A 26,498-nucleotide genomic window follows, 5' to 3' on the forward strand; every position below is an offset into this window, starting at 1 on the left:
ATATATATATCTCCTTATATATATATATTTTTTTTTCTTTTTTTAATTGCATATGTTAGCAGTCTTCACACTGAAGATCAGTTAGGCTTCAGAGCTGATTTGCATGGCTCCCATGTGAATTATCTAAATAATCTTCTGAGTAAGTAGAACACCACTAACAGGGAAATTCTACTTGCAGAACTGTGTGTGTGTATATTTGTGTATGTCAGCAATGGTATTGTCCCCTTACAAAACTGAACTGTTCCCACATTGTGGGCAAATGTATATGAATGAATACATACCTTTAGGAATCAAGTTGGTATAAAATGTTATTGTTCTAAATTACGAATCGGTGATGATAAAAAAATAAAAAACAACCATTTGTTTATTTGTCACTGTTGATTCTTATGAATTTTTCCCAGCTGGACCCCTAACATTCAAAGATGGCATAAAGCTAGAGTTATCTAGCTTTTTTTCCTTCAATATGCCAAAGCTATTTATGTTAGATTTTGCATTTTAACAGAATGTAAAGAACTGGCATAATCACAAAAAATTTAAATAGAAATTAAATTAGGTTGTGATTCTTTTATTAAGTATATAAACACCATCAAATATAGCTATTGACAATATTAAAAATGATTTAAAGAAGCAAATAAAAGGGAATAGTATTTTTCTCTTTGTTTATTTTTACTATCTGGTTTACTATAGATAAGTTAATACTCATTTACATTACATAACACAAGATAAAGTCAGATTTTATTCTAATGTTCTTGACATTTCTGATCTGAAATTATAATGCTTTGATAGTCTTTGTTTTTTATAAAAAGATTTTCAGTCATAAATATACATATTTTATTTCATCTGACTGAACAAGTTGGATTAATCTATGCTTACAAGAATGGTTTCTCTATATTTTGAGGTACAACTGCTTTTCTTAAACATTCATATATTGAATAAGGATTTTTTCCCCTTATTTTTACTTATGTGATGTCCAAAATCATTCTGTTTTAACATCTTTAAAAAAAATCTACATAGAATTAGAGAAGAAAACCCTAAAAATAGACAAGGTTAGTAATAATAGCCTTTTAAATTTCTCTTTCCAAAGGTGATCCTTTGGAAACTAATTAAGAACATTTTATTTTGCATACATAGTAGATTTACTACTGTTACCCCAGTAGTGAAAACTTCAGAAACCTAAATTTAATTTCAAAGTCACAAATTTAAAAACCATTAATATAAATCAAGAAAAATGTTAAGAAAAAGGTAACTCATATTTCATATTAGAATAATTTGTTTGTATTCGTTTATTTACAAAATAATGCACATCTGAGTATTAGTTACATACTGGATTTTGGTAAAGAAGGTTACAGGGAATGGTATACCTCTATGTCACTGAAGATAACTTAGGTGGAACAAATGACCACAAAATAAATACTTATATAAAAAATTATATTTTAACATGGAAAAATTATGAAAAGCGAGATATGAATTTTCAGAGGAGAGTGCAGTTAGTCTCCCAAAACAGAGCCCCTGAGATATAGGGAAGATTTGTTAAAAATAAAAGTTAATAATAACAATAATAAATTATAACAGCAGGGGAAGGAGATTAAATGATTGGCCTAATTTCGTGAGGTAGAGATGATTATAAGCCAGATTTTTGTTTTTACTGCATGTATCTAGAAAACTTCATAAGTAATTTGAATGAATGCATAATATATATGTAAAATTAAGAAGTACTTTGAAAGAACATTTAGAAACAGTTATTTTCAATAAGTATATATCTAAGCTTAACGTGAGGACAAGCATACCCATGTGTGCATCTCAGTATAGTGGAAACACATTATTGAATAGCAGAAAGAACTATCTCCAAATAAAAGCTTCTGCTCGTCCCACTCATGACAGGACTACACTACCAAGGAAAACCACATTGAAATTTCTCTGAACTCAAACTTCTCTTCTTGTGATAAATTAAAACTTTTCTACCACCAGCACTAAAAATTTGATACTTTCCATTGACAACATACTCTTAGGATGAACGAAAAAGAACTAGAGTTTAGAATTAAACTGATAATCATATGGCACCTTGCTTGATCCTTTGCGGGTGTTTATAAAGACCCATATTTATACCTTGAGGAGTTTGTTTATCTTTGTGTGTGTATGACGGTAGACATCAGTCATGATGTATGACATAAGGTTCAGACATAATTATCCTCCAGAATATGATGAAGTCAAAGCTATATACTGACTTTAATTTCCAGAAATTTGAACCAATTTATGTATTCTGCAATGAACTTATTTTAGAAAAAAAAAAAAGTTTGTGATATAAAATATCCAGGGAACATTTTTAAATTTAAACATTTTTATCACTCTATTTTTGTGTTCTGTGCTAAAATTTTGAATCCTCCTATTTAAGGAATTTCAAATTATAAAAGAAATAAGTCATGGCTATGTAGTGTACAGCAAGGGAATATAGTTATTATAATAGTGTAATAACTGTCTGATGACAGATAATAACTAGACTTATGAGGGGTCATTTCATGAAGTATGTAAATGTCAAATCACTATGAAATATACCTGAAATTGATAGGATATTATATGTCAATTACACATCAATAAGAAAAAAAAGGCAACACTATATTAGAGCTGTTCTGTAGGCCAGTCTGCTTATTCTGGTCCATTTTCACAGGCATCAGTCAAATCCTGACTGAATAGATTACTTTCGTTTAGAACTTGGAGTTTGGTATGAAGATTTTATGATAATATGATTAAAAATATATATACCAAAACAGCCTGAATTTTGGTATGAAGGCAAAATGTATTTGTTAAAGTTTGAGTACCTATTTTTCTTGATTTTTTTTATAATTTCATATTTGAATAATATATTTTCATTTTTCATTTTTTATCTGTCAAAAAAAGTACTTTCAAATTAGAAATAAACGAGTTGTCCTGTTATTTTAGAACACTTTAAAAAAGGAAAAATGTGTTGAAAATGTACAATGCTTATATAATAATTAATGTTTTACTTTTAGAAACATTCACATTTTGGGAAACATTTCATTTGTCTAAATGATTCATAATATCAGTTGACAATGCACAAAAATAAAGAGATGTTATTCTAGGGACTGTTATTAAAGCTGAAATTGTTAATGGACTAAAACTTCACTGACAGTAAAACATCCTTACACATTTATATGAAAGAATTATTTTGTTATAAGAAGACATTCCCTAGTGATATTTTGATAGCCGTTTCATAATAATATTGATATCAGTATGACCTTCAGATTTCTGATCTAAAAAAAAAAAAATAGAAATATTAACTCTTTAGAAACAACATAAGCTTTACATTTACTAAAATGTCCAGGTTTCAAGTCAAATAAATTTTGATCTGTGTTTCTGTTATTTTCTTGAACCACTCTAGCCTTGAAAGCACTGACATTTTACTGTGAGACTGTTGATTCCAAGGAGCTCTCCTTGATATTAACAAAGATTGAGATGAGGCAGCTAATTACAGTTTCTCCTATAATTAGGACCCATATAAAAGTAAATCTAAACGTATTTCCCAGAAGGGAAAGCTAATAAGAAATAATAAGTTGATAGTATATCTATCACCTTTTCCAGAAATCTGCTTATATCACATAAATTGGCCATTAAGATACCATGTGACAAAATAGATTTTTTACAGAAATGTTAAGCATGACAGAATTTTTTCTTTAATTCTTCTGATAGAGAAAAAGTCATAAATTAAATCTATCTAATCACAAATTAAATCTATCTAATCACAAATTAAACCAAAATGTTTGCTGAGTTAAATTTAGCAGAATTTACAGAAATTTTTCTCTGCACACAGAGTATATAGGCATACCTCGTTTTGTTGTGCTTCACACATGTTCCTATTTTTATAAATTAAAGTCACCAGCAAAAAGATTATGACTCATTTTATTGCAATACTCACCTTATTGCAGTAGTCTGGAACCAAACATGCAATATCTTTGAGGTGTGCCTGCTATTGGCTTCATTTATAGTCTAAAAGCGTTTTTTATAATATTTAGCCTATGAAATACAATACTAATCAGGCTTATTGCAGAATATGTTAATTATATTTAGGTAGAAATATATACAAACAGGAAGCCCACAGGAGCAATTAAAACTAAGAATATGTAATCACAGTAGATGGAAGTTATGTTGAACTGCATAAATACACTAATAAAACTTTGACTTATCTAAATTTCTCCTCACTGGCTTACTACAGTAAAAATGAAAAGCCGAGCTTTGGTGTACTCCTGTCAGAAAATACATCTCGATTTATTGATTCCTTGCTCTGGTTGCCCAAGGTACTACATTGAGAATTATAATACTGAGAACAAAATTAATTACTTCCTATATCATTTTCTTCTATTCGTGACATTGTGTTATAAGTATAACCTAGAAGCAGATTAAAGGACCCTTCTGCTTTTTGTAACCTAGAGCAAAGCTACTCTTTTTATCATAACAGAAAGTGATAAAAATGATAAAGTAGTATATAAGAAATGTGGCTGGGACAATTATAGTGATTGTGTGAACAGAAAAGGAAATGTCATTATTCTTTAGTAAAATCAAGATGTAATCAAAGTATGAGTTTGTTTTCTGTTGTAATGGTTTTATAGTTTAGCAATTGGCTTTCAGGCACCTTATGACAAGGTTTTATAAGAAAACATGCCTTTTATTGAAAGAGTCAGAAATTCTTCAGCCATTAAACCCTACTGTTCACTTTGAAATGATTATTTGATAATTTTTTATAACTCAGTGTTTTCATAAAATACCACACCAACAAAGCATATTGATGCGTTATTAGAGAATTGTAAAAACCTTCCGCTTCAGTAAGAAATTATGGCACTTTTAAGTTATTTTAGTACTGTTTGCAGATTTACGACATTAAAGTAATCTGTAAAATGTTTAACTCTCAGTCTTTCTGAGTGGACAAATAGTCACTATAAATCAAAATTTTAAAATACCCTTGAAAAAAATCTAGATGTGTTAATGATTCTCTAAGACTAAAAACTTTAGAAATGTATAAAGCTTTTACTCTGTCCTCAATACTAGTAACATTTCTTTCAGACAATTATTTTAATAACTGTCTTTTAAAAATATTATTACATTTTTATTAGTAAGAAGAGAAGATAGTGTATGTTCTTGGTACAGATGATCTTCATGACATTGTCACTGCAAATAAATGGAGTGGACATGTGATTATATGTCTCTATTATGATGGAGGACAGGAAAGGAAGAGAAACAAGACTCCTAAGCATCTTAAATCCACAATCCAGCCAAGTAGGAAGAGTGACAGTAAAGATCAGTGGCAGCAAGTTTTCCTTTTTTCTAGAAGTACTTACAAACCAGTTTGAGCCAATTTATTCTGTCCTTTGTTCTTATTCTTTCATTCCATTCTATAACTTCTAATTCCCATCAGACACGACATTAACTTTTGTCCAGCCAATCTCATGTTATGCCTACCTGAAAGCCAACTCAAGGAGTCTGAATGAAGATGTCCTTGTTATTTTCATGAATTCTTTCACTTATTCATTTATCTTTTATAGTTAAAAGCAATAAGACTAGACAAAGTAAAGTGTATAAAAGAAACCCAGAACCATATCCATACAGACTAAGTACAGTGATTTCTTATAACAATTTTGCCAAAAAGCACCTATTTACATCTCGATTTAGTCAAAACATTTAAAAATGTATCCAGCTTAAATCACCTTAAGAAGTCAATGTATGCCACATAGCTCTTTGACCAGAACATAATCTGAAATCAATGAAATAATATGGTTCCTGTTATAAACCAAAAATGTTTGGAAATCACAAGATTAGAATATGAAATCTTATAAGGGACAATTTATATATTTGGCAAATGACTTGGCATGAGGCAATCATTAAGGATTTAAGCCATCCATACATGCCCAACTGCCCTTAAGAATAATTTCTTAACTTTTTTTGTTAAAATTCGTAATTATAAACTCAAAATTTTCAGCAATTGAAATAAATCTTCCATATTGCAAATCATCCTTAAAATTTAGACTATAATATAATATTTGTGCATAACAATTCTATTTGCCTTGGCATTTGATTTGAATAGTAACACCACATGAAAGTTTATGATGAGGTCTACATAATTTTTTTAGGAAAGGAAAGCATTAGTAACCAAATCTTGCCTATTATCAGTGTGGGGATTAATATGTTGCATTGAAATGTTAGATTTAGTCAGTATATCCAGAGAAATCACTCACAATAGGCTGACCTTCAAATTCTATTAATTTTCTCTTCTTCTTATCTCAATTGCTACACTCTTATTCCTACACAACTGATCACAGGAGAGTAGAGGTTTTTAACCTTGAAAATTCCAGGTTAGCAATTATCCACTTGAAAGTGACTAGAATTTTAGATTGTCTTGTTCTTATTTGGCTAAACAAAAAGCACCTTATAAACTCAAAATAAGTGCTTTTAAAAAAGTATTTTGAAGTCAATATTGTTCTCTATTAGGTCACATATAAGTTGCTGATTATAAATACAATTCAGAAGCCAAAATGGAACTGCAGTTAATGAATTAATGTTACGAGAACACTGAGTCTGTGTAGTATGTTATAAATTTGGTAGCTTTTAATCCATCTGTATTATTTGGTCATCACAGCAACATTGTGAGACAACCAGGGCAGATATAATTATGTTTAATATACAGAAAATCAGAATCATGAGTGATGCTGCTGATTGTGTTTTCTTCATTCATGCAAAATGGAGTGCACTAAAAATTCAATTTCTGAGTAAGTGCAATATATTTAATTAATCTATTATACTTATTTTAATTGACAGTGTGATTTAGTTCTTTTTGGTTTAGGTAATCTCCTTTGAGTAGAAACCAAATGCTGATGTGAATAGTCCAGTCTCTTTTTTCTCATTATTATCAGGGGAAATGTAAGGGTATTTAGTTCTTTAGTTAACAACCTACATCCCAATGAATAATTTCCTAAATGGAGACAATATTCAAATCTTCTTTACTTCAAAAACTTTTTCCTCTGGTACTAATATTGAAATTAAATCAGAAATTCATCTTATATGACACATAGTCATCATTAAGTATATATTCAATTATTACATATAAAAATTACATTGAACTATTTAAAACCCTAAAGACATTGGAAAAATGATCTAATGATTTATGAATATGGGCACTATAAATTCTACTATCCAAATTCTATGTAAAACTCAGAAATCCACTGATGCCTGGGATAGAACCAACAACTGAACTAGGTATGTCTTTATCAAAATAAATGTTAACATACTTTAAAAGTGAGGATGTATTCTCATATTTTCAAAAATTTTCTAACATTGATTAATCTGAAATATGGGTAACATGGATTAATTGCTAGAAGTTTCTTAAAAATCATTTTTGAGAGATAACTTTAAAATAATTGAGCATACTATTAATTTTCAAATTGATATCCTGGAAAATAATTCCATTATGGAAATTACACTGTGTAATCAATCCATGTAGCAACTATCTTATTCTCTTATCTAAATATAATTACTTATTGTTAGGATTAATTTATTGTGACAAAAAAATATTTAATCATTAAGGAATTCCAGTATAATAGGTTAAGTTTATGGTTTTCTTTCACTAGCAATACTTAAAGAATTTAACTTGGAGTATTTTTTCTCTTAACTTAATGATCAAGAGACTTTCTTATACTTAACCTAGTATATTTATTATCTAATCAGCTAACAAATACCTTCCTTTAAAAAGCAGTGTTTGAAATTTTAAAATTCTAATATCTAATATATTATTGCTTTACCTTAACATTTTATAAGGTTAATGTTTTCTTTGTAAGAAACTAATTGGGATGATTAAAGAAAAGATGGTGATTTTCATGCATCAGGACATACATTTTTCACAATAAATGGACATGTAGTGTATGCATGTTTTAACATTACATTTTAATTTGTGAATATACGGAACCCTGGAGAATGACTCTCTCTTATTGTAGTTATTGATTCATCTGTTCTGGTTCATGTTAATAACACATTTGTATTTTATGAAAACTTCTTCCACATCTTGCATCAGTCAATCATGGGATTGTTTTCAAATTTAGAAGGATGTGGTAAAACCATAATTTCCATCATTTAATACATCAGCAATCAAAGTGAGCCCTTTGTTATTAATTAGGCCTGAAGTATCCTTTTATATATTCATTTCTAATTTATTACAAATTAATGTTTTCTGTGTTGAAAATAAAATATTTATCTTTCTCTTTTAATAATATATTCAGAATGCAATCACCTTCATGTTATATTTTATTTTTCATCAGACATCAGAGTTTTTAATAAGTAACAAAGTTCTTAGTAAAAATTTTAAAGCCTTTGAGTAACAATATCTTCTTTAAATAAGTAGAGCTTGATACAGGCAATATCATAAAACACATTTTTGCTTTGGTTTCTCCTCATATTATTAGCTAAGCATTTTGTTTGTTACACATAAGTAGACAATTTGTAAAGTATTAAAAAATACACATTACAGAATATGTCTGGGATTGGCCAGGGACAATATGAAACTGCCATATCAAATGTGCACAAACAGAAATGTTGATTCTTTGTGGAAGCATATTTCAGAAATTAATTTATAATGAAGTCATGTCTATTTATCAAATTTAATGGTCATTGCAGTTATATTTATTCAATGTAAAATAGGGAACATTAATTTTATTATTATTTCTCCTTTAAACTCGTAATTATTCTGTAAAAAAAAATATTATCGATGAGTTGAATATTAACCTATCTCTGTAAACAATCATAAATAGTTACAAAGCCAAAGAAACATTCCACCTCTTACCTTTCCCTATGGTTGCTTTTCTTTTGTAATTCTCTTCTTATACTCACCTCACTCATCTAACAAAAATGAAAAGTCATGCGTTTTGAATATTTTGGTGTTATTATATTACCACCACCAACAGACAACATTAAGTTGAAAGAGGAAAATAAAAAGAATCCATTCCTCTTAACTATGTTTGTGTATTTGTGTTTTCTTTTAGTCAATCTGCTGGATTCAAAAACAATTCAAGGGGAGCTGGGCTGGATCTCTTACCCATCACATGGGGTGAGTTCAGTAAACTATTAAAAGAGAGCATAATTCTCTGTCCATTAACTCTCTCAGAGAGCAGAAGGAAATAGTGGTATGTTCTCTAAAGTGAACTCCTGTACGTCTGGTGACATGCTTATAAGTATATTTAATACGCAAACTAATATAGTCTAATATTTGTGTCCAATGGAACTACTGAGAATTTTGAAGTTTTTTTTTTCTTCTGAACTTATCAATTGCTTGATTGGACTAATTAAACAGTTTAATTATTTCTAGCATCATGCACACAATCTAAGTGTGACTAACATTTTTTTGTAATGTGATCAGAATAAATGAATGGAAAACACATTCTAAGTTTTAAGTAATGTAAAAGTTTATATTTGAAAATGGTAGCTTCCAGAGTTGTAGCCTTAAAATAAATCTTGGTGACAATATGAAGTAATACAGGATATATTTGTCAATAGTATAAACCTGTGTTGCCTTGATTTCTTTTTTTTTCAATGTCTGCAACTTGTAGATTAATTTAAAAGGAAATTTATTTAGGAAAAACCTGTATGCCTTAAATTTTAAACTTTTTACATACCTCTGGACTTTACCAAGCCAGACAGATTATACGGTATATGACATTTTAGTGACCTGAATGTTGATGATGAGCCTTTTGTGTAAGAAAATTTTCCCTTTGGTTTTTCAAAGAAAAAAAGTGTTCATATATTTGGAAAATTCCTGTTCCTAAAAAATTGTGCAATACATTTCTAAACCTATCTTTTTAGTTTCTAAGTATAGCCTGTAGAAAATGCAATGTGTTGCTATGAAATATTTGGGACAGGAAGAAATTTATGTATTCCTTTTCCTTCTACACTGGTCCTCTTTTCAAAGGGATTATAATTACTCCCTCTTAGTATCAGTGTTCAGTCTTTAGACTTTTTTTGCCTAAACATACTAATTTTTATGGTACTATCGACTTCTTCACCAACGGATGTTTTACATCAAGGATACTTCATCTATCTGTCATCTTTGTATCTGCTTCTCTTCCTGGTACACCTTGACATTGACACAATGCCAAACACTATCACATAATCAGGACATGGTTAGTTGTTTCAGAAGGGAAAGAATGAAGTAAGCCAGGATTTGGTTTTCCCATAGGTGTAAAAGGATTCAAATGATTAGGATAAAAGCACATCCTGGGTAGTCGTAAAAAGCGAATCAAAATTCAGAATGAGCTGGAAAACTCATTTAAAACTAATCATCCAAAAGTCAAATCTAACTTTAATTTTAATTTTAGAAATTTAAAATTTTCATTATTCCATTAGATAATATACCATAGAAACCTGCTCCTTAAGAGTATACGAAAAGCAAAACACAGGACATTTTACTAATAAATATTTATATGTGTATTTTTACTGTTTTTTTCTTTTTCAATTTCAGTTGTCATACAATATTATATTAGTTACAAGTGTATAACATAGTGATTAGACATTTACATAACTTACGAAGTATCCATCTGACACCTTACATAGTTATTACAATATTATTGACTATAGTTCTTATGCTATAGTTTAAATCCCCATGACAATTTTGTGACTAACAATTTGGAAGGGATTATTTCTTAATCCCTTCCCCTTTTGCATCCAGCCCTTCAAATCCCCCAATCTGGCAGCCATCAAAATGTTTTCTGTATTTATGAGTTTGTTTTTGTTTTATTTGCTCTTTTATTTTGTTCTTTAGATTCCACATATAAGTGAAATCATATGGCATTTGTCTTTCTCAGTCTGACTTACTCCACTCAGCACAATATCCTCTAGGTCCATCTATGATGTTGCAGATGACAAGATTTCATCCTTTTTTTTTTTTTATTGCTAAGTAATATTCCATCATATATATGTATCACTTCCTCTTTATCCATTTATCCATTGATGGATACCCAAGTTGCCAACATATCTTAGCTGTTATAGATAATGCTGTAATAAACATATGAATGCACAGATACCTTCAAAATAGTTTTGAGTTTCTTTGGAGAAATACCCAGAAGTAAGATTACTGGGTCCTTCTTTTTCTTTTGTTATAGCCTTTGTTTTAAAGTCTATTTTGTTTTAAAGTCTATGTTGGGTGGTGCTGGGTCTCAGAGAATCACCAGGGCAGAATGACCAATGTTAGCCAGGTTGATGATATTTATAATACCTCAACACGCCAAAGCTAAAAAAAGGAGATAAAGAAAATTAAATATGTGAATTACTGTCCTGTGCTGATGTGTAGTGTATTTTTCTTTTAAACTTTTCCTTATATTATGTTAGCCACAGTGTCCATGAGGAAATAAGTAGTGCTAATTTAGAAAATGTTAGGTTAATTTAATTTTTTCATTTTGAGAAACTAATGACATTCTTGAGTGAAAGTACTGTGTAGCTAATTTAGGTTTGGATTTATCATGCTTGCTCATACAACTGTTTGTGCTTTTAAATTCAGTTAATTATTTTAATGCCTAATTGTTGCCATTTTCATTATGACAAGGATAGATGATTTTTGTGATATCATTGCTGCAAGCTTTTCCATAAAAAATGTCATTTAATAGAAACAACTTTGAACTTGTTATTATTTTTAACCCTAATAAATAGCAGTGAATCTGTTTTTAGAGTAATAAAATATGAATGCAAAGTCTAGGAAAAAAATTGTAATAACAATGTCACATCATATTGAATCTGAAAATCTACTCTTCTTTCTCCTGTCATCTTGTAACGGAAAATTTGTATCCTTTTACCAATCCCTCCCTATTTCCTCCCACCCAACCCCCCAAGCCCTTAGCACTCACTTTTCTACTCTCTGTTTCTATGAATTTGACTTCTCTTTAGATTTCACATATAAGTGAGATCATACAGTATTTATCTTTGTCTGGCTTATTTCATTTAGCATAATATCCTCAAAGGTCATCCATGCTGTTGCAAATGGCAAGGAAAACCTGTTCTTTTGATTTAGGGCAATGGTTCTCAATGTGATGAGGGGGTAAAGAAAAAAGTGATTTTGATTTTGCTCCATGGGGAGATTTGACAGTGTCTATAGCTATGGTTGGTTGTCACAAATGGGAGGCGGGGCACTACTAGCATCTAGTGGGGAAGGCCAAGGATGCCACTAAACATTTTAGAATAAACAGGGCAGTCTCCCACAACAAAGAATGATCTGGTTTGAAATGACAGTACTCAGGTTGAGGAACTCTAACCTGGGGGATGAATAATGATGCTCCATTAGAAGCTGTAGGCACTGAGAGACTGCCCGCAACTTCTTTAAGTTCCAACATTTCTCCCATCAGAAGCTGTAAATTCCAAATATTTTAAATATAAATTTTAAAAAATAGGCAAATTATGAATTCCAAATTTGAAATAAATCTTTCATGGAATGATTATATCACCTGTGGTATATAAAATTAATATATTTGGGGGAAATGGCCAAGAGTGGTTCATTCCTTCATTTTCTATTTTTGTTATCTTTTTCTCTCAGAGATATATTAATACATAACATCTTACAATTAACCTATGAAATTTGCGGCGGGGGGACGAGTATTTCTATCTGGGAGAAAATGTAATGAAACTTTGGTTTTCTCTAAATGAAGATTATGAAAATAATAATCAAATTTATAAACTGAAATTATCAAGGGTCATGAACAGCAATTCATTTTTCAGTGATAGAGTTTTATTTGACATGAATATTTTCTGCCACTAAGTTTGTTCATTTTAGTAAAGCAGAAAGAGTAATTACTTTCTCTGGCCCTATATACTATGAATTATAATATTTGAATTATATTAAGAAATTTTAGCAAATAATTCAATAATTTATTCTTTGATTTAAAGTTCACATAGAAAAGTCCTTATATATTGTTAGATTACAACCTAGAAAAATATTTTGTTTACATATGACTAGGTATATAAATATATTGATTGATTGATTGATCAATGGAATCATGAGCCTTCTTTAACTCAGTTAAAGAAGCTGTAATGAGAGGAGAATGAGAAGTTTTGGGGAACGTACAAAAAGTACAGTCTGAAATGATTTTTTCATGTATGTTTGTAGATGTTAAAAAAGAGCCTCAAAATTAGCAATTGTGGAATTATTTTTTCTACCTTCCTTCTTTTTTATATCTTATAGAAATTTTTTCCTCTAAATGTTTTCTTAGATATTTTTTGGTGCTTTAGTGACAAGATACTGAAATAAAAAACACTTTTTTGGCAAATAGAGGCCCTTTTGGTTACCCATCCAATATCTGTTTCCTGGTTTTTTCTTCGGAATGATACACCGATAACGTTTTCATCCTCTCATATGTTCATCCTCTCGTGTGTTCACCTTCTCATGTGTTCCCACCACTCTGTGAATGTCCATTCATCTGAGAGCTAATTATGATACATACAGCCATTTTTCCAGAGATTGGTTTAGAGAAAAGTAAAGTCAATGAGACTGGAGCTGAATTCCAGCGACTTCTGGGAAAGGTTTTCTCCTGATAGAAAGAGATGAGGAGAGGCTGAGTATCTCGTGCCTCTGGGCTTGCCCTGTGCAATCTCAGTATCTAGAGCAGCTACACTATCCTCATGACCAGAAAAGTGGAGTCCAGTGAGCATTAGAGAAGTCAGCCTGGAACTCTGACATTTTGGAACCACTGAGATATGTGAAAGAATACATTTCCCTTATTTAAGCCATTTTTCTTAGTATCTCTCATACTTGCAAATTAAAGGCATCCTGATAGAATACAATGTTTTTTCTCCTGGTCAAATGTCTTAATTTCTAAATGGAGGCTATGGCAATGCATAATTGTATTCTAGAAAGTTATTTGTATTTGCCCAGGTTATCTTTTTTTTTGTATGTTAGCACAAATGATGTCAAAGATGTGAAATAGAATAAGCACTTCATTTAGAATCAGGATATCTTCATTTGAATTCTGGATCTACCATTTATTGCTTTCTGATCTGGTCTAGGGCAATTAATAATCTTCATTAACATTTATCCTCACTTTAAAAAAAATGAATAACAATTCTGGTTTCACAGCACTTTAGAGTAAACGAGATTTGAGCAAATGAGATGTTTCTTTACATTTGTCTATGAATATATATGTACAGTATGTATAGTTGATAATACATATCAAGGAGCTATACAAATATTATTTCTTATTCTTAGATAAGTTCTGAGAGTTTCCGATTCTAATCCAAAATGTTTTGCAAAATTCATTGATACATATTCTTAAATCTTAGTCTACATTTGACGTCTTGGATTTGGATTTAGGAGAAGGAAAATTGGTAATATTCCCTCAAGTGCCCACAAACACCTCTTCTCAGTTAAAAGCCCAAACATTTCTTTTGACATCACATGATTGTTATTCCATTGAATCTGTGCATTTTGTTTGATTATGCTCTTGAACTACATTTTGAATTGAAAGTCAAAATACAGTACTTGGGTAGTTAATTTATTTATTTAGAAATTTTAAATAATGAGAATTTCCTCAAAATATTAATATTTGTCCTCCAGTGAGATATTACTCTTTTATATGCACCTTCCTGCCACCTCCCAGACTAGCAATAATGCCTGTTAAATTCATTTACCTTGTTCTTTGTTGTACCTCCCTAGCTTGTAATTATACGTTAATACAATTATTTCACTGGTATTTATCTTAACCAGGAAACTGAAAGCTCTTTGAGGTCAATTATCCTTTCATGAACTTTCCCCTTTTATTCTCCTCATTTTGAGCTCCTTGATTAGTTGTACATAAATTACAATTAGCAGGATAAATTAATAATAAAAGCTTTCCAAAACAAGGAAGGATAACTAAGCTAACACTGATTTTGTATTTGCTGAGAAAAATTTGATCATTTTCAGTTTGTTATTTTAAATGGTGTCTGTTAATGATTCTACTCTGTGTAATAGCATAAAGTTAAGTGAATTTATAATATATATATGTATTATATGTGTATATTATATATGTATATGCACATATATTATATATAATATGTGGATATATATCTATGGCTATATTAAATATAATATTATGTTATTTTTTGTATTAGAAGAGCTATTTAGTTAAATATATTTAGAAAATGCTTCCTATGAATTGGAAGTTAATTGAAAAGAATACTAACTAGAGAAGCTCTGTATAGAAAATTGTATTGATTGTTGTCTAAGGGTAAAAAGAAAGAATTTTCCAAATGAATTCCATGTAACTAAAAATAGAAATGTTTAGAATTGAATGAATCAAAGAGATTAATGGAAATAATAAAAATATTCTCTAAAACAAGTCATTGCTTTTTTATTTTTTGGTATAGTGTAATTTACATTCAGATTGGAATTGTTGCTATTTGTGAAGTCTAGATTCTAAAAGTCTTATCTACTGGATTTCTAGCTTTCACTTTGTGAATGGTGTCTGAAATGCAAGAATATTTTGACAACTGGGTGTCAACAGTAACCACCTGGGATTCCTCTTTTATGAATTGCCGTCCAAATTCTGCTTCATATGCTGAATAGTCAATCCAGGAAAATCAAATTTTTGACACATGTGAGATATGATTCTTGGTCATTCGAAATTTTTCTGCCTAGAATGAACAATGCTATATATTTTAAATATGTCACTTTCACCTGTTGCTCTGACCTTTCAGGGAAGAATGTCTGATCAAATTAGAAAAACATGGCTAAGTTTTAGTTTTTTTATAACCCTTTCTTGAAACAAAATGTGCTGTAAAAGAAAAAGATATGTGAGTGAGTAGTAGAAATAAGCAAAAATAGAATTTATTCTCACAACATTTAATATATAAAAATCAAAATGTTATCTTTTATTTGTCTTAACACAATCTTTTATCAGTTCTTTAAAACAAATAGAAACCATTTTTCTTATTAACTTTGTGTGTTTTTGTGTGAATCCTGCACTCTGCATCTAAACAGTATTTATTTATGTTTTAGAGGTTAGACTAGAATTTTTTAAATATGACATGTATTGTACTTTGCTTCTCTTTGATGTACAGGTTTGTTAGATTTAAATCAGAGGAGATTTGAAATGTATTTAGATGAATTTTATTTAGTTTGGCTTTACTTATAAATTTATTTGTGCTATATAACCATCACTTAACATGCAGTAACTATAAAGTTAAATAAAAAATGAAGACATATTTAAATAATTCATTTATATTTTGAATGTTTAAATAGTTCATAAATTTACTATGATCATTTACTATTTGTTTTTTAAAGTAACTATAAAAAAATTTAAATCAAAGACAAAATTGTGCTTCTAGTTGTTTCTTGTATTGATAGAATTTCTTTAAAAAATAATAACTTTTAATACCAAACTTTGTTATTTTATGCAACTTCAAATGAGAGTACTTTCTGTTCAAGAAGGAATAGTTATTAAAATAAAAGCGACCAAAAATATAGATATAAAACTTTAAAAAAAGCTCTCATACTCAATTCATTTTATATTAAATTTTTTGAAACCTGTGCAAAATAGTATATACGAGACTGAATATCAGTTTCCACATTACTAAGAAATGTCCAGTTCCTTTAATATTTTAGAGAGCATACTTAGCATAAACACTATGTTTTCAAGCTTCCACGTTCTCAACTGAATATAAGATAAAAATACATCATATGTACTCCAGTGGAAAGGAGTTTAAATTCTGCTATTTCATTAAGTGCAATTTTGATGAGAATTTATAAAAATAATAATTTGCCCCAAAGATTTGTTCATTTGTTTTTTTTCTCTTTAAAAAAAAAATTCATAAATTAATGGTTTTGACCTTTAGGCTTATTATTCTCTGGTGGTTAATTTCTTTTGAAAATAATAATAATAAAAAAAGATTAAAATTTGCCTGTAAAAAATATTGTGTGAAATACTTTTTGAATAATTCCCATGTCCCAAATGATAGCCAATGGACCCAAAAACATTTAAATGTTATAGTATTTACAATAAAAGCTACATGAAATATTTCTTTAACCATAATAGCTCATTGTTTAAGCATTTTTCTTTTTCTGCTAATGATGCTCACTTTATTCAGGAAGTATTATATAAATAAAAACTTTATCAATATAGTATCTGAGGTCTTGGGAGTTGCTAAAATCATTTATATCCTTTCCATGAGACATAAGAAAGAAAACATTAAAGGAGCCAGTATACTTGATTTTTTGAGTAGTCTAAGTTTACAAGTTAATTTTACTCATTCTGATTACTTTTTAATTTGTAAACAGTAGTTGTTAAAAACGCAAAATCCTGAGTTTCCAACTAAGACATACCACATTAGAGATACTGGAATGGGGACCAGAAACCTGCTTTTTCACAGACGCTCCATGTGATTCTTATGCTGCTCGAGTTTGAGAATCACTGTGCTAGAAAATCATTATTTACTGTAATGTGGTAGACATTACTTACAAAGATATTTAGCTGCTGCTTGATACAGTATGGTTGTTCATGCCAACCTGTTAATTAATACAACACAAGGCATGATTCATGATTAATATAGCTCTGGATATTTTTAAATTTAGGATATTACAATAAAAACAAAGCAAGATAAATCAGGTATTTTACCAAAAACTCGTGGGATCTATTCTTAGCGGTTTGTAACCAGAATTTACTTTAGAATTCTCACATGTATCTCATGTAATCTTGGAGTTGGTTTTGAACTGCATGTGGTATCTTCAGTATTTGTAAATTTATGCACCTGCTATCTATTGCTGATAATAAAAAGAAAATGACATTAAAACAAAAAAGACTATAAAAACCATGAATTAAGTGATGATAGGGAAAAAGAATTAAGGAAATCGAAAGTTCTTCATCAAGGTGTTACCAGAATATAAGGTTGTCTGGGAAATGACTATGAAATGTTCCTAGAAAGTTACATGGATCACCTCATGATAAATTTTGTTTGCCTCACTAAAGATATTGGACATCATTCAAAGATAATATTTTAACTAGGTGATTATAAAGAATGTTGAGTTATAATCAGACAGGCATCAGAAAAAGTAGTTAGAAATTACTGTGAAATTCCCATGATAGATTTTAGGAACCTAGGATCCACCATCTATTCCTTTGGTTATATACCTTAGTGATTTGGCATAGGCTAAAATTTCACTGTTTTACTAACACTCCAAGGAGAGAATACTTCAGAAAATAAATTTTTTAAGTTAATGATCATTTTTATAATAAAGGCATAAAGTAAAGAAAAACCAAATTTGGTGAACTGAGTAAGTTGTGAGACATTTGGAGGTGCTCAGTAGAAATGAAAATTGTCTAGTAAACTAAAGAAGACAAGGCAAAAGAAAAAAGAGGTCTTAAGATGCTCTTACAGTAGGAGTAATCAAATTTCCCTTCTGTATGACAATACCAGTCAATGTTCTTTTGTCTTGAAGTTAAAAATAAGCTAAACTGTAGAAAAATGTAAACACTATCTCCTTTCACAACATCAAGTGATGGATCCAGCAATGAGAGAGATTTAGCCAGTGCAGGAAGAGAGAAGAGGTTCAATTAACAGTTTCAAAGAAACTTAACTCCCATTCTACTTGAATACTTCATTCATGCCACGGAAATCAAGAAAGCTGGTAGCCATAAACTTTAGGAGTTTACTCAGAAGTCTTCAATGAAATTTAAAGTTTGTAGATGATACGAATCAATTTTATAAACTGTGCCCTAAAACCATTTGTTATGTGTATCCTTATTGTTAGATGAATGTGCTGGGTGGTCCTTTTTTAAAGTAGAATTAGTGTTAAAATTTTGACTTAAATTTGTCTATTCTGAATATTGTAAAGGCAGTAAACCACAGTGTAGTCATATACCATAAAGTAACTAGAATTCGTGAAAATGTCCATTGATAGAGCTGTTTCATTTTTCATTAAGGGCAACAAAATTTTATCATATTTGCAGCAGTACAATATATGTGAGTAATCAATTTCAGAGCCAGCAGAGACCTTAGAAATTATGGAGTGAATTCCTTAATTATTTAGAAAAGTAGCTAAAGCTTGGAGAGTCCTAAGGACTTGCATAAGGTCATATCATTGCTTTCTGGGTCTGAGTTCAGTAGTCTTTTTATTAATCTTCTCTGTCTTAGTCTGTGGACAGTACCGCAGAAGGATTCAAGATTATGTGATTTAATTTGTAACAGACGATACTTCATAGAATTTCAGGACTACTTTGTCTGAGTGTTATGCCTGACAGCACCCTAAATAATAATCAAGTCTTGGGATACATCAGTCAACACAGAGCTACTTTTCTCAGCCGTTGAAAAATGCTGATCTTTCATAAGCCCAAGAGGAAAATTGGGTTATATAGGATTATTATTAGCTTTCTATTCTTGTGTATGCATAGTCCCTCATCACAGCTTGATTTATGATCCAGAGACTGAGCTGTCACTTGATGACTAGAGATTCTTAACTCATTTTCTGACAACTAGCAATTGATTTTACCTTAAATTCAAATATGAATCTAAATTTACTTGCATCGAAAGAGTATTTTTAAATATTAGCTTATAACCAAAACAAATCTCATCTACTTTGTTTTTATAAGAACCAATGAATGTTTTGATATCTTAAAAATTAGTATATCATTTTAATGTGAACAGTCCCAAAACAGAAAGGTTAGATGTATTATATTTTAGCCAATAAATCCTCTTCAGTATTTGAAATGTTTCCAAATTGTTAGCTAGATTTTTTTTCCTTCTGAACTGCTAAAATTCAGTCATTTTTTTATCATAGCTTTAAAAATAATTTGATAATTACAAATTAGGAAAACAAGTTAGTTCTTCAACAAATTTTAAAAACTAAAATATAAAAATTAATACAGGAGTTTTATAACCCAAGAAATATTTGTGGCAAAATTTTCCATATTGATCATCTCTCCTAAAATAAATACTTTTTTGTTTTCTGAAATAAATGGTCCTAATTCAAAGAAAATTTCAGGAGTGGTAAACACGTTAGAGGGAACTGAGATCGATGGCATTATTTAGAAAGAAAAGTACATAGGGGTAACATTAGTTTCCAGAATCTATTGAGTTTGAAATAGTTTATGCAGTATAAAGGAGGTTCATAAAATCTTTCATGTATTAGAATTTATCTTGTTCAATAAACTGCTTGAGCTCCTACCATGTGCTGGGCACTATCATAAGCAGTGAGAATACAAACAATACTACTAGTTGATACTTCTACACTATTCCTAGTGTTTTCCATATATCAACTTCTTTAATTCTCACAACAATCCTATGAAGTTTTAGAAGAAAGAAAGTAGGCCCAAAGAATTTTGATAACTCAAACAGGATCGTACACCCCGGACAGAGTCAAGAATGGGAACCAGGCAGTCTGACTCCTTACATTATGTACTTTACCATTGCTATACTGTCTTTTGTTAGAGAGATAAGAAAGGTATTTTCTTGAGAGGCTTACAGTTTGGTGAAGAGACCAATCCATGAACCAGCAACCACAATACAATGACAGTCATAAATTAAGATACACAGCAGGTACAATAATATCACATAGAGTGTGTTATCAGCTTTGCTTTAATGAGTCAGGGAAAATTATATCAAGAGGTTATGAAGCTTTAAATAGGAATGTACTGAGTATATGTGAGTGGGGACCACATTCACAAAGCATAGACTATAGAACGGCATTGTGTTGAAACTAAAACAGTCCACATTATCTGAAAGTAGATGGAGAAGAAGTGCATGATGAAATTTTTGAAGTTAAAAAAGAGAATTATTGAATGGAGTATGAAGAGCCTCGTACACTGTGCAAAGGGCTCTGTATTCTTTTAATGGAAAATTGATAAGTAGTATAAGAATAAGTAAGTTTATTCTGTGACTTAGACTAGAGGTGCAAAGAGTTGGTTTATTAAGGTAATCCAAGAAAGTTTTCTGTCAGGGTATATAAGGGAGATGATAGATACTGGGTCATTTACAATGTCTTGTAAGAAATGGTGTCAGGTAGATATAAACAGAAAGGAGATAGAGAATTAAAGTTTAATTTCTATGATGTTATGTACATGATTGATGATGACTGTTGTGTGTTTTAATTTCTCCTGAATCAAAGTTTCTCAAATTTTAGAATCATCATAAACTGTAACACACCATCCCTAGATTTCTAATGATGCTGGTCCAAGGACGAATTTCCCAGCTCAACATTAATGGATTTGCCTGCAAGTAAATTTGAAGTTTGATTTTATTAAAGTTTAAATGATAAAAATTATGTGAATTTAAAGGAGATTTGTGATATGTTCTTATGTTGTAGATGGTCAGTTAAGGTTGATAATAATTTTTAAAATACCCTGTTATTCTCTTTCTTTCTCTCTCTTTCTCCCCTCCTCACCCCCCCCAGAGACTAATATATACATATACATACATTCATATTTATGTTTATATATGCACACACATACATATCTCTATAACACATATCATAACACATCCAATGATATCTTATGTACTATTTTGGTATTTGAAATTCTGTATCATTGCCCTAATATTATGAATGATTTCTAAATTATAGAGAAATATAGAAGCTATAAAAACTAAATTTTTGAATACATGACTACAAGTAGATGCAGAAGGTCATGTAATACACTTTTAAAGTTTTGGCAGATCCAACTATGGGTATCTTAGCAGTAGAGGGTATATAGAAGCAAAAAAGTAAAGCTTTATATCTCAATAATAATTTTATATTATATAACATATACAATATAAAAGGTAATTTCTGAAGAAATATTATAAAGCAGACTTATTATATGTGATAAAAAAGAGGAGATAATTAGAAAAAGAAATATGCATTTTTAAATAGAATTTAAACAATGACAACTTTAAGAAATATTCACCAGATAGCTTTTCTTTCAGTATTCAATTTTTCTTTATAAAACACCAAGATGATTAGATATTACATTTATAGAAATTGTGTGTGTTTATTATTGGAAATTAAAATATATATTAAAATGAAACATACACCTATAAGAAAAGTGATAAAAGGATCACTATAAAGAATAAGAATTTATACAAATATCTCTTTTTATAGTGTCTAAAATATGGTGGCCTCTAGTAGCTATGGATTTACTGTTTTATAAGAAAGATTCCTCTCTCTCTCTCTCTCTCTCTCTCTCTATGGGTTTAAAATTCTAATTTATGAGTAAAAAAGTGAAGGAAACTAAAGTAAGTAAATTTTATTTAAGAGTACACACATTTATGAATAAATTAAGGTTACATGTTACTATCAAAAGTTACACAAAATTTTTCCATTTTTCATGAAACAGAAGCCCCAGTGAATTTAAATTTAATTTTCTCTAGTTTTTTTTTTAATTTCTAGAGATTGAAATAGAGAAAATTAATGCTTTTTAAATTAGGAACAACATGTGCTTTAAAAATATCATGCACAACTTTTAGAATAGTAGAACATCCTTTCAGAGTATCTTTCGAGGGCTGATTTAATCTGATACTCCATTTTTCCAACTTATTTATTTTAGGAAAGGTCTGTTTGTCATTTCATTTATTGAAAGAGTTGGTGCATGCATCTAAGTTATTTTCAGTTTATGTCACTGGCACTTCAGTCTGGAATGATGGAGAAGAAATCACTATTCTTTTCAGAAACTACCTAAAGTAGTTGCAAATAGAAAATACAGTTTAATTTGAGTCACAAAAATTATAAAGTAATTGTAAAAACATACAACAGTATTGAGACCTGAAAGTATTGAGTGACAGAGAGCTAGAATGATATGATGCAAATTTTATAAAGCCAGCACATATTAATCAAGGATCATAGTTCTTTAAAAGAGACAGAGAAATGGCAGCAGATCCCACGGCATCCCAGGAGTCTGTTGAAATGCCAAAACAATCATAAAATATTCTATAGTTCAGTAAAGTTTTTGGTATATTGGTTTCTTCCTGAAACCAGTTATGTCTGACATGATTTTATAGACACAGACGTAAAGGCTGTGTGAAGTTTTGCCTTTGAAAAGTATTCATTCAGTCTATAAATAGTTATTTAAAAAACCCTATGTATTGAGGCAGTGCCAGCCAATTCTTAAGGTACTAATTTGAAGATGGAACAAGCACTATTTTAAAATACCAGTTGTCTCCTGGATTTTCTTTTCTGAAATAGAAAATTATTGAAACTAATCATATAGAAGTGTTATATCATCCATCATACAGTAATCATGAGCTTCAAGTGATTAGTGTGTTCTTATTTAAGAATTCCACATTAAATGCATAGAAAGAATTTAAAAAGCAGTATAGAAATCCTGCAGAAAATATAAAGGTTGAATATCTTTATAAAATTTAAGAAATTATAAGGAGCACATTAATATACTTTAAATGCAAAAAGACATTTACTGGTGTGTCAATATGTGATAGACAAAAGAAGGGTGATTGATATTAATTAATAGGAAATTTTATGTATATTTTTATGTTCTCCTCTCAGTCTTTGTAATGAAATAATAAAATTTGTAATAGAGTTTATAAGTAAAGGCACCAAAATATATTTCAGTGTACAAGTACCAGCTTGTTCTCAGATATGGTACAGCCTACTAGTGGCAGTAAATATTTCAGAGGTCCCGTTGCTCTATATCCATTTCCTCATATCTCTGGCTCTCTGTTAGGTGACATCATTGGAATAAAAAAACGTATGACTCTTAAAGGATATTGGTGGCATGTAAATGACTTTATGATTAATTAAGAACCTACCAAATTCAATTATGTTCATACAACAGACACTGCAGACACTAAAGTCAAAGCGATAACAAACAACTAGAATTCCATGCAATATATTTGATCAATTGAATAAAATGCCTTGAATTTTAAACAAACGGAAAATCATCAGTGGTCTTCAGGAAATTTGGACAGTAAAAGTTGACACATAATCCTAGTGTTTATGAAACTTTTTAATATTTTATATGTATATATAATATACATTAAATATTGAAAAAAAGAGAAATTAAAAAGGCCAAAACAAATATCAATAGCGGGGGCCCAAACACCTCACTTTGGAGAACTCCGAGTATAGATAATAGATGGCATCCTTCATTTTATGACCAATAGCCATTTCCACAACTTGAAAATTCATGTGATTTCCCCAAATGCATACATACAGCTTTGAGAAACCTTCAAAATCCTGATAACAGATCAAAACTCTGTTACTGAAATGCTTACCAGTTATGAATTTAAGTTTAATATATATTAAGATTTTTCCATGTGATTAATTACCTACTTCATATAAAACAATCAGAATGCCAAATTGGCATTCTGGCAGAACAGAACATCCTATGTACCTAAGACATTCATAAATTTGACATTTTTAGTGTAGGATTTACTCTTTATAAATTTGAACAAGTCCTAATTCTTTTTCCTATGTTATATTTAGGACTAAACTCTGTGAGAGAAGACATGCTTGATGCTTTAACTTTGGTAATGAGATAAATATTATGAACAGATTATTATTATAAAAGGAATGGGACAACTGATGATTCATAAAAGAGGTAAATCCAGTTATCATGGCTGGGTTGTGTGTCACTGAAAATCATTTGTGTCCAATTGCCTATTATAAAATTCATTAAGTTTTTTTTTTCTTAATGAGAAAAATCCCTATTTTATTCAGACTGACATTGTAGCCTGCTAAAAGAATATATTTCCCAGCTTCTATCGAATTGCACTATGTCCATATGACAAAGCTTTGACCAATGTAATGTAAACAGAAGTGTGGGGCTTCTAAGAAGAAGATGCTGTGCAAGAAATCTGGCATTTGGGTAATGATTGGCATTACAGTAACCATCTTGTAATATTCGGACAAGAGCTACATACTGGAGGTGGTATAGGAAAGAGCTGGGAGGAGCTTGGATCACTGATGATTTCAAGAGACTGCAGTAGCACATGTAAACTACCTACTTCTAAACTATTTATGTGAGAAAATTAGACCTTGACTATTAGTGAAGATTTTCCAGGTCTTGTCACTACCAATAAAACATAATTACTAACTAATATACCAAACATGAATTATTTTAGAAAATCCTAACATAAGTCTAGAATGGGTAAGTGTATAAACATACACATGCTTCACTCTGTATATAAACTTGCTATTAGAAATAAGAGAAACTTAAAAACCATAGAAATTAAATATTAATACATAAAATTAGTCAATCCATTTCATAGTCTTATATATCCTGAAGTTCAAGAAAGAAAATTATTCTTTCACATTCTGTTTTCAGTGACCCATCCACCTATACCCATAAAAATAGTGAGTTGAAGTTACAGGAGGTTGCAGGTGAGATATTTGTCTTTAAAATCATAGATATCTCATGCCAAAAAATATTTTAAAAGGCAATATTCTTTGAAAGGAATTTTTCATTTGATAAAGACTTCTATTTCACCTTGAGATTATAAAGTAGATTTGTTTACATTATTTCACATACATTCCTGGGCATTTTAATTCATTTTTTCCTCTGGATCACAAAAGTAATCATCATTATGATGTTCATATTAATTTGTATCCATGTGTTCTCTGCTTTATCTGATTACAATTCCAAATCCTATCCTAGTTCAATGAATGATCAGAGGCAACACAACATACATAAGTCACATATATGTTAGAATTAACAAAATATTCTCAGTTGTCCACTTCTGGTAAATGTAAAACAACCTCCTTATGCTGTTTCTTATTATGATTAAAGGCTCTCAGAAACTACACAGACTCTCCTTCTCCACCCCCAACCTCCTTTCACATATGGATTTTTTAACTTGAGGTCAGGACCATTCAAGATGTCTAGGTGATTTTACTCATCTGTTTTTATGAATAATTCTCAAGACCTAAAATGTTCATACTGTTAAACATTTTAAGGAAGACTAATGGAATACACACTATTATATATAAAAAACTGGAATTCACATTATTTTTTAATTTATTGTTTCAACCTTCAGAAACTTAATAATTTTCTAAAGAGCATGCTTGTATTTCCTGTCCAGTCTTTTTTGTTAGTGTGTGCAGAATCAAAACACAATATGGTACAAAGTTAATATTGTTTTTATATTATAAGAATAACTTTAATATAAAATTGAATGTGAGAAAAGCAATTGTTAGTATGTTTCTAGATAAAAGAGAGAATGTAATGTTTATATGTTAAAAGTAATTTGAAAATATTCATTACGAAGTAGGAAAGTCCAGCATTTTCGATACCAATTTGCTGGGTAAGTTTAGAAAAGTCTCTTTAAGTTCAGTGTTTAGTATTTAAAAATTTTCATTGTCTATTTTTATAAATATTAAGTATATATTTATAACCTAAAATAACTGAATGGACAAAAATCTAACTAGAGATTATTGCAATAAAGCATATTTAAATAGGCACAGCTATAATAACCACTACACTCTATGTTAACTATATAACTATACTAAGTTATATGTACAAAATAAAAGCTATAGGTGTTTAAATAGTGAACATATCCATGATGAACTGGAATGG

At 29.9% G+C, this 26,498-nt stretch overlaps 1 protein-coding gene across 2 annotated transcripts in view; it reads left to right on the top strand.

Moving 5' to 3' along the window:
* Window positions 1-26,498, top strand: part of EPHA3 (EPH receptor A3) — a 323,316-nt gene that overhangs the window by 9,977 nt on the left and 286,841 nt on the right. For both annotated transcript variants that reach the window (XM_006926248.1, XM_015600167.1), the window contains exon 2: window positions 9,036-9,100. In XM_006926248.1, the coding sequence (XP_006926310.1) occupies window positions 9,036-9,100 (65 nt within the window). The remainder of the gene's footprint in view (window positions 1-9,035; window positions 9,101-26,498) is intronic.

Source organism: Pteropus alecto, unplaced genomic scaffold, assembly GCF_000325575.1.
Source record: "Pteropus alecto unplaced genomic scaffold, ASM32557v1 scaffold239, whole genome shotgun sequence".
In the NCBI taxonomy this organism is placed as follows: domain Eukaryota; kingdom Metazoa; phylum Chordata; class Mammalia; order Chiroptera; family Pteropodidae; genus Pteropus; species Pteropus alecto.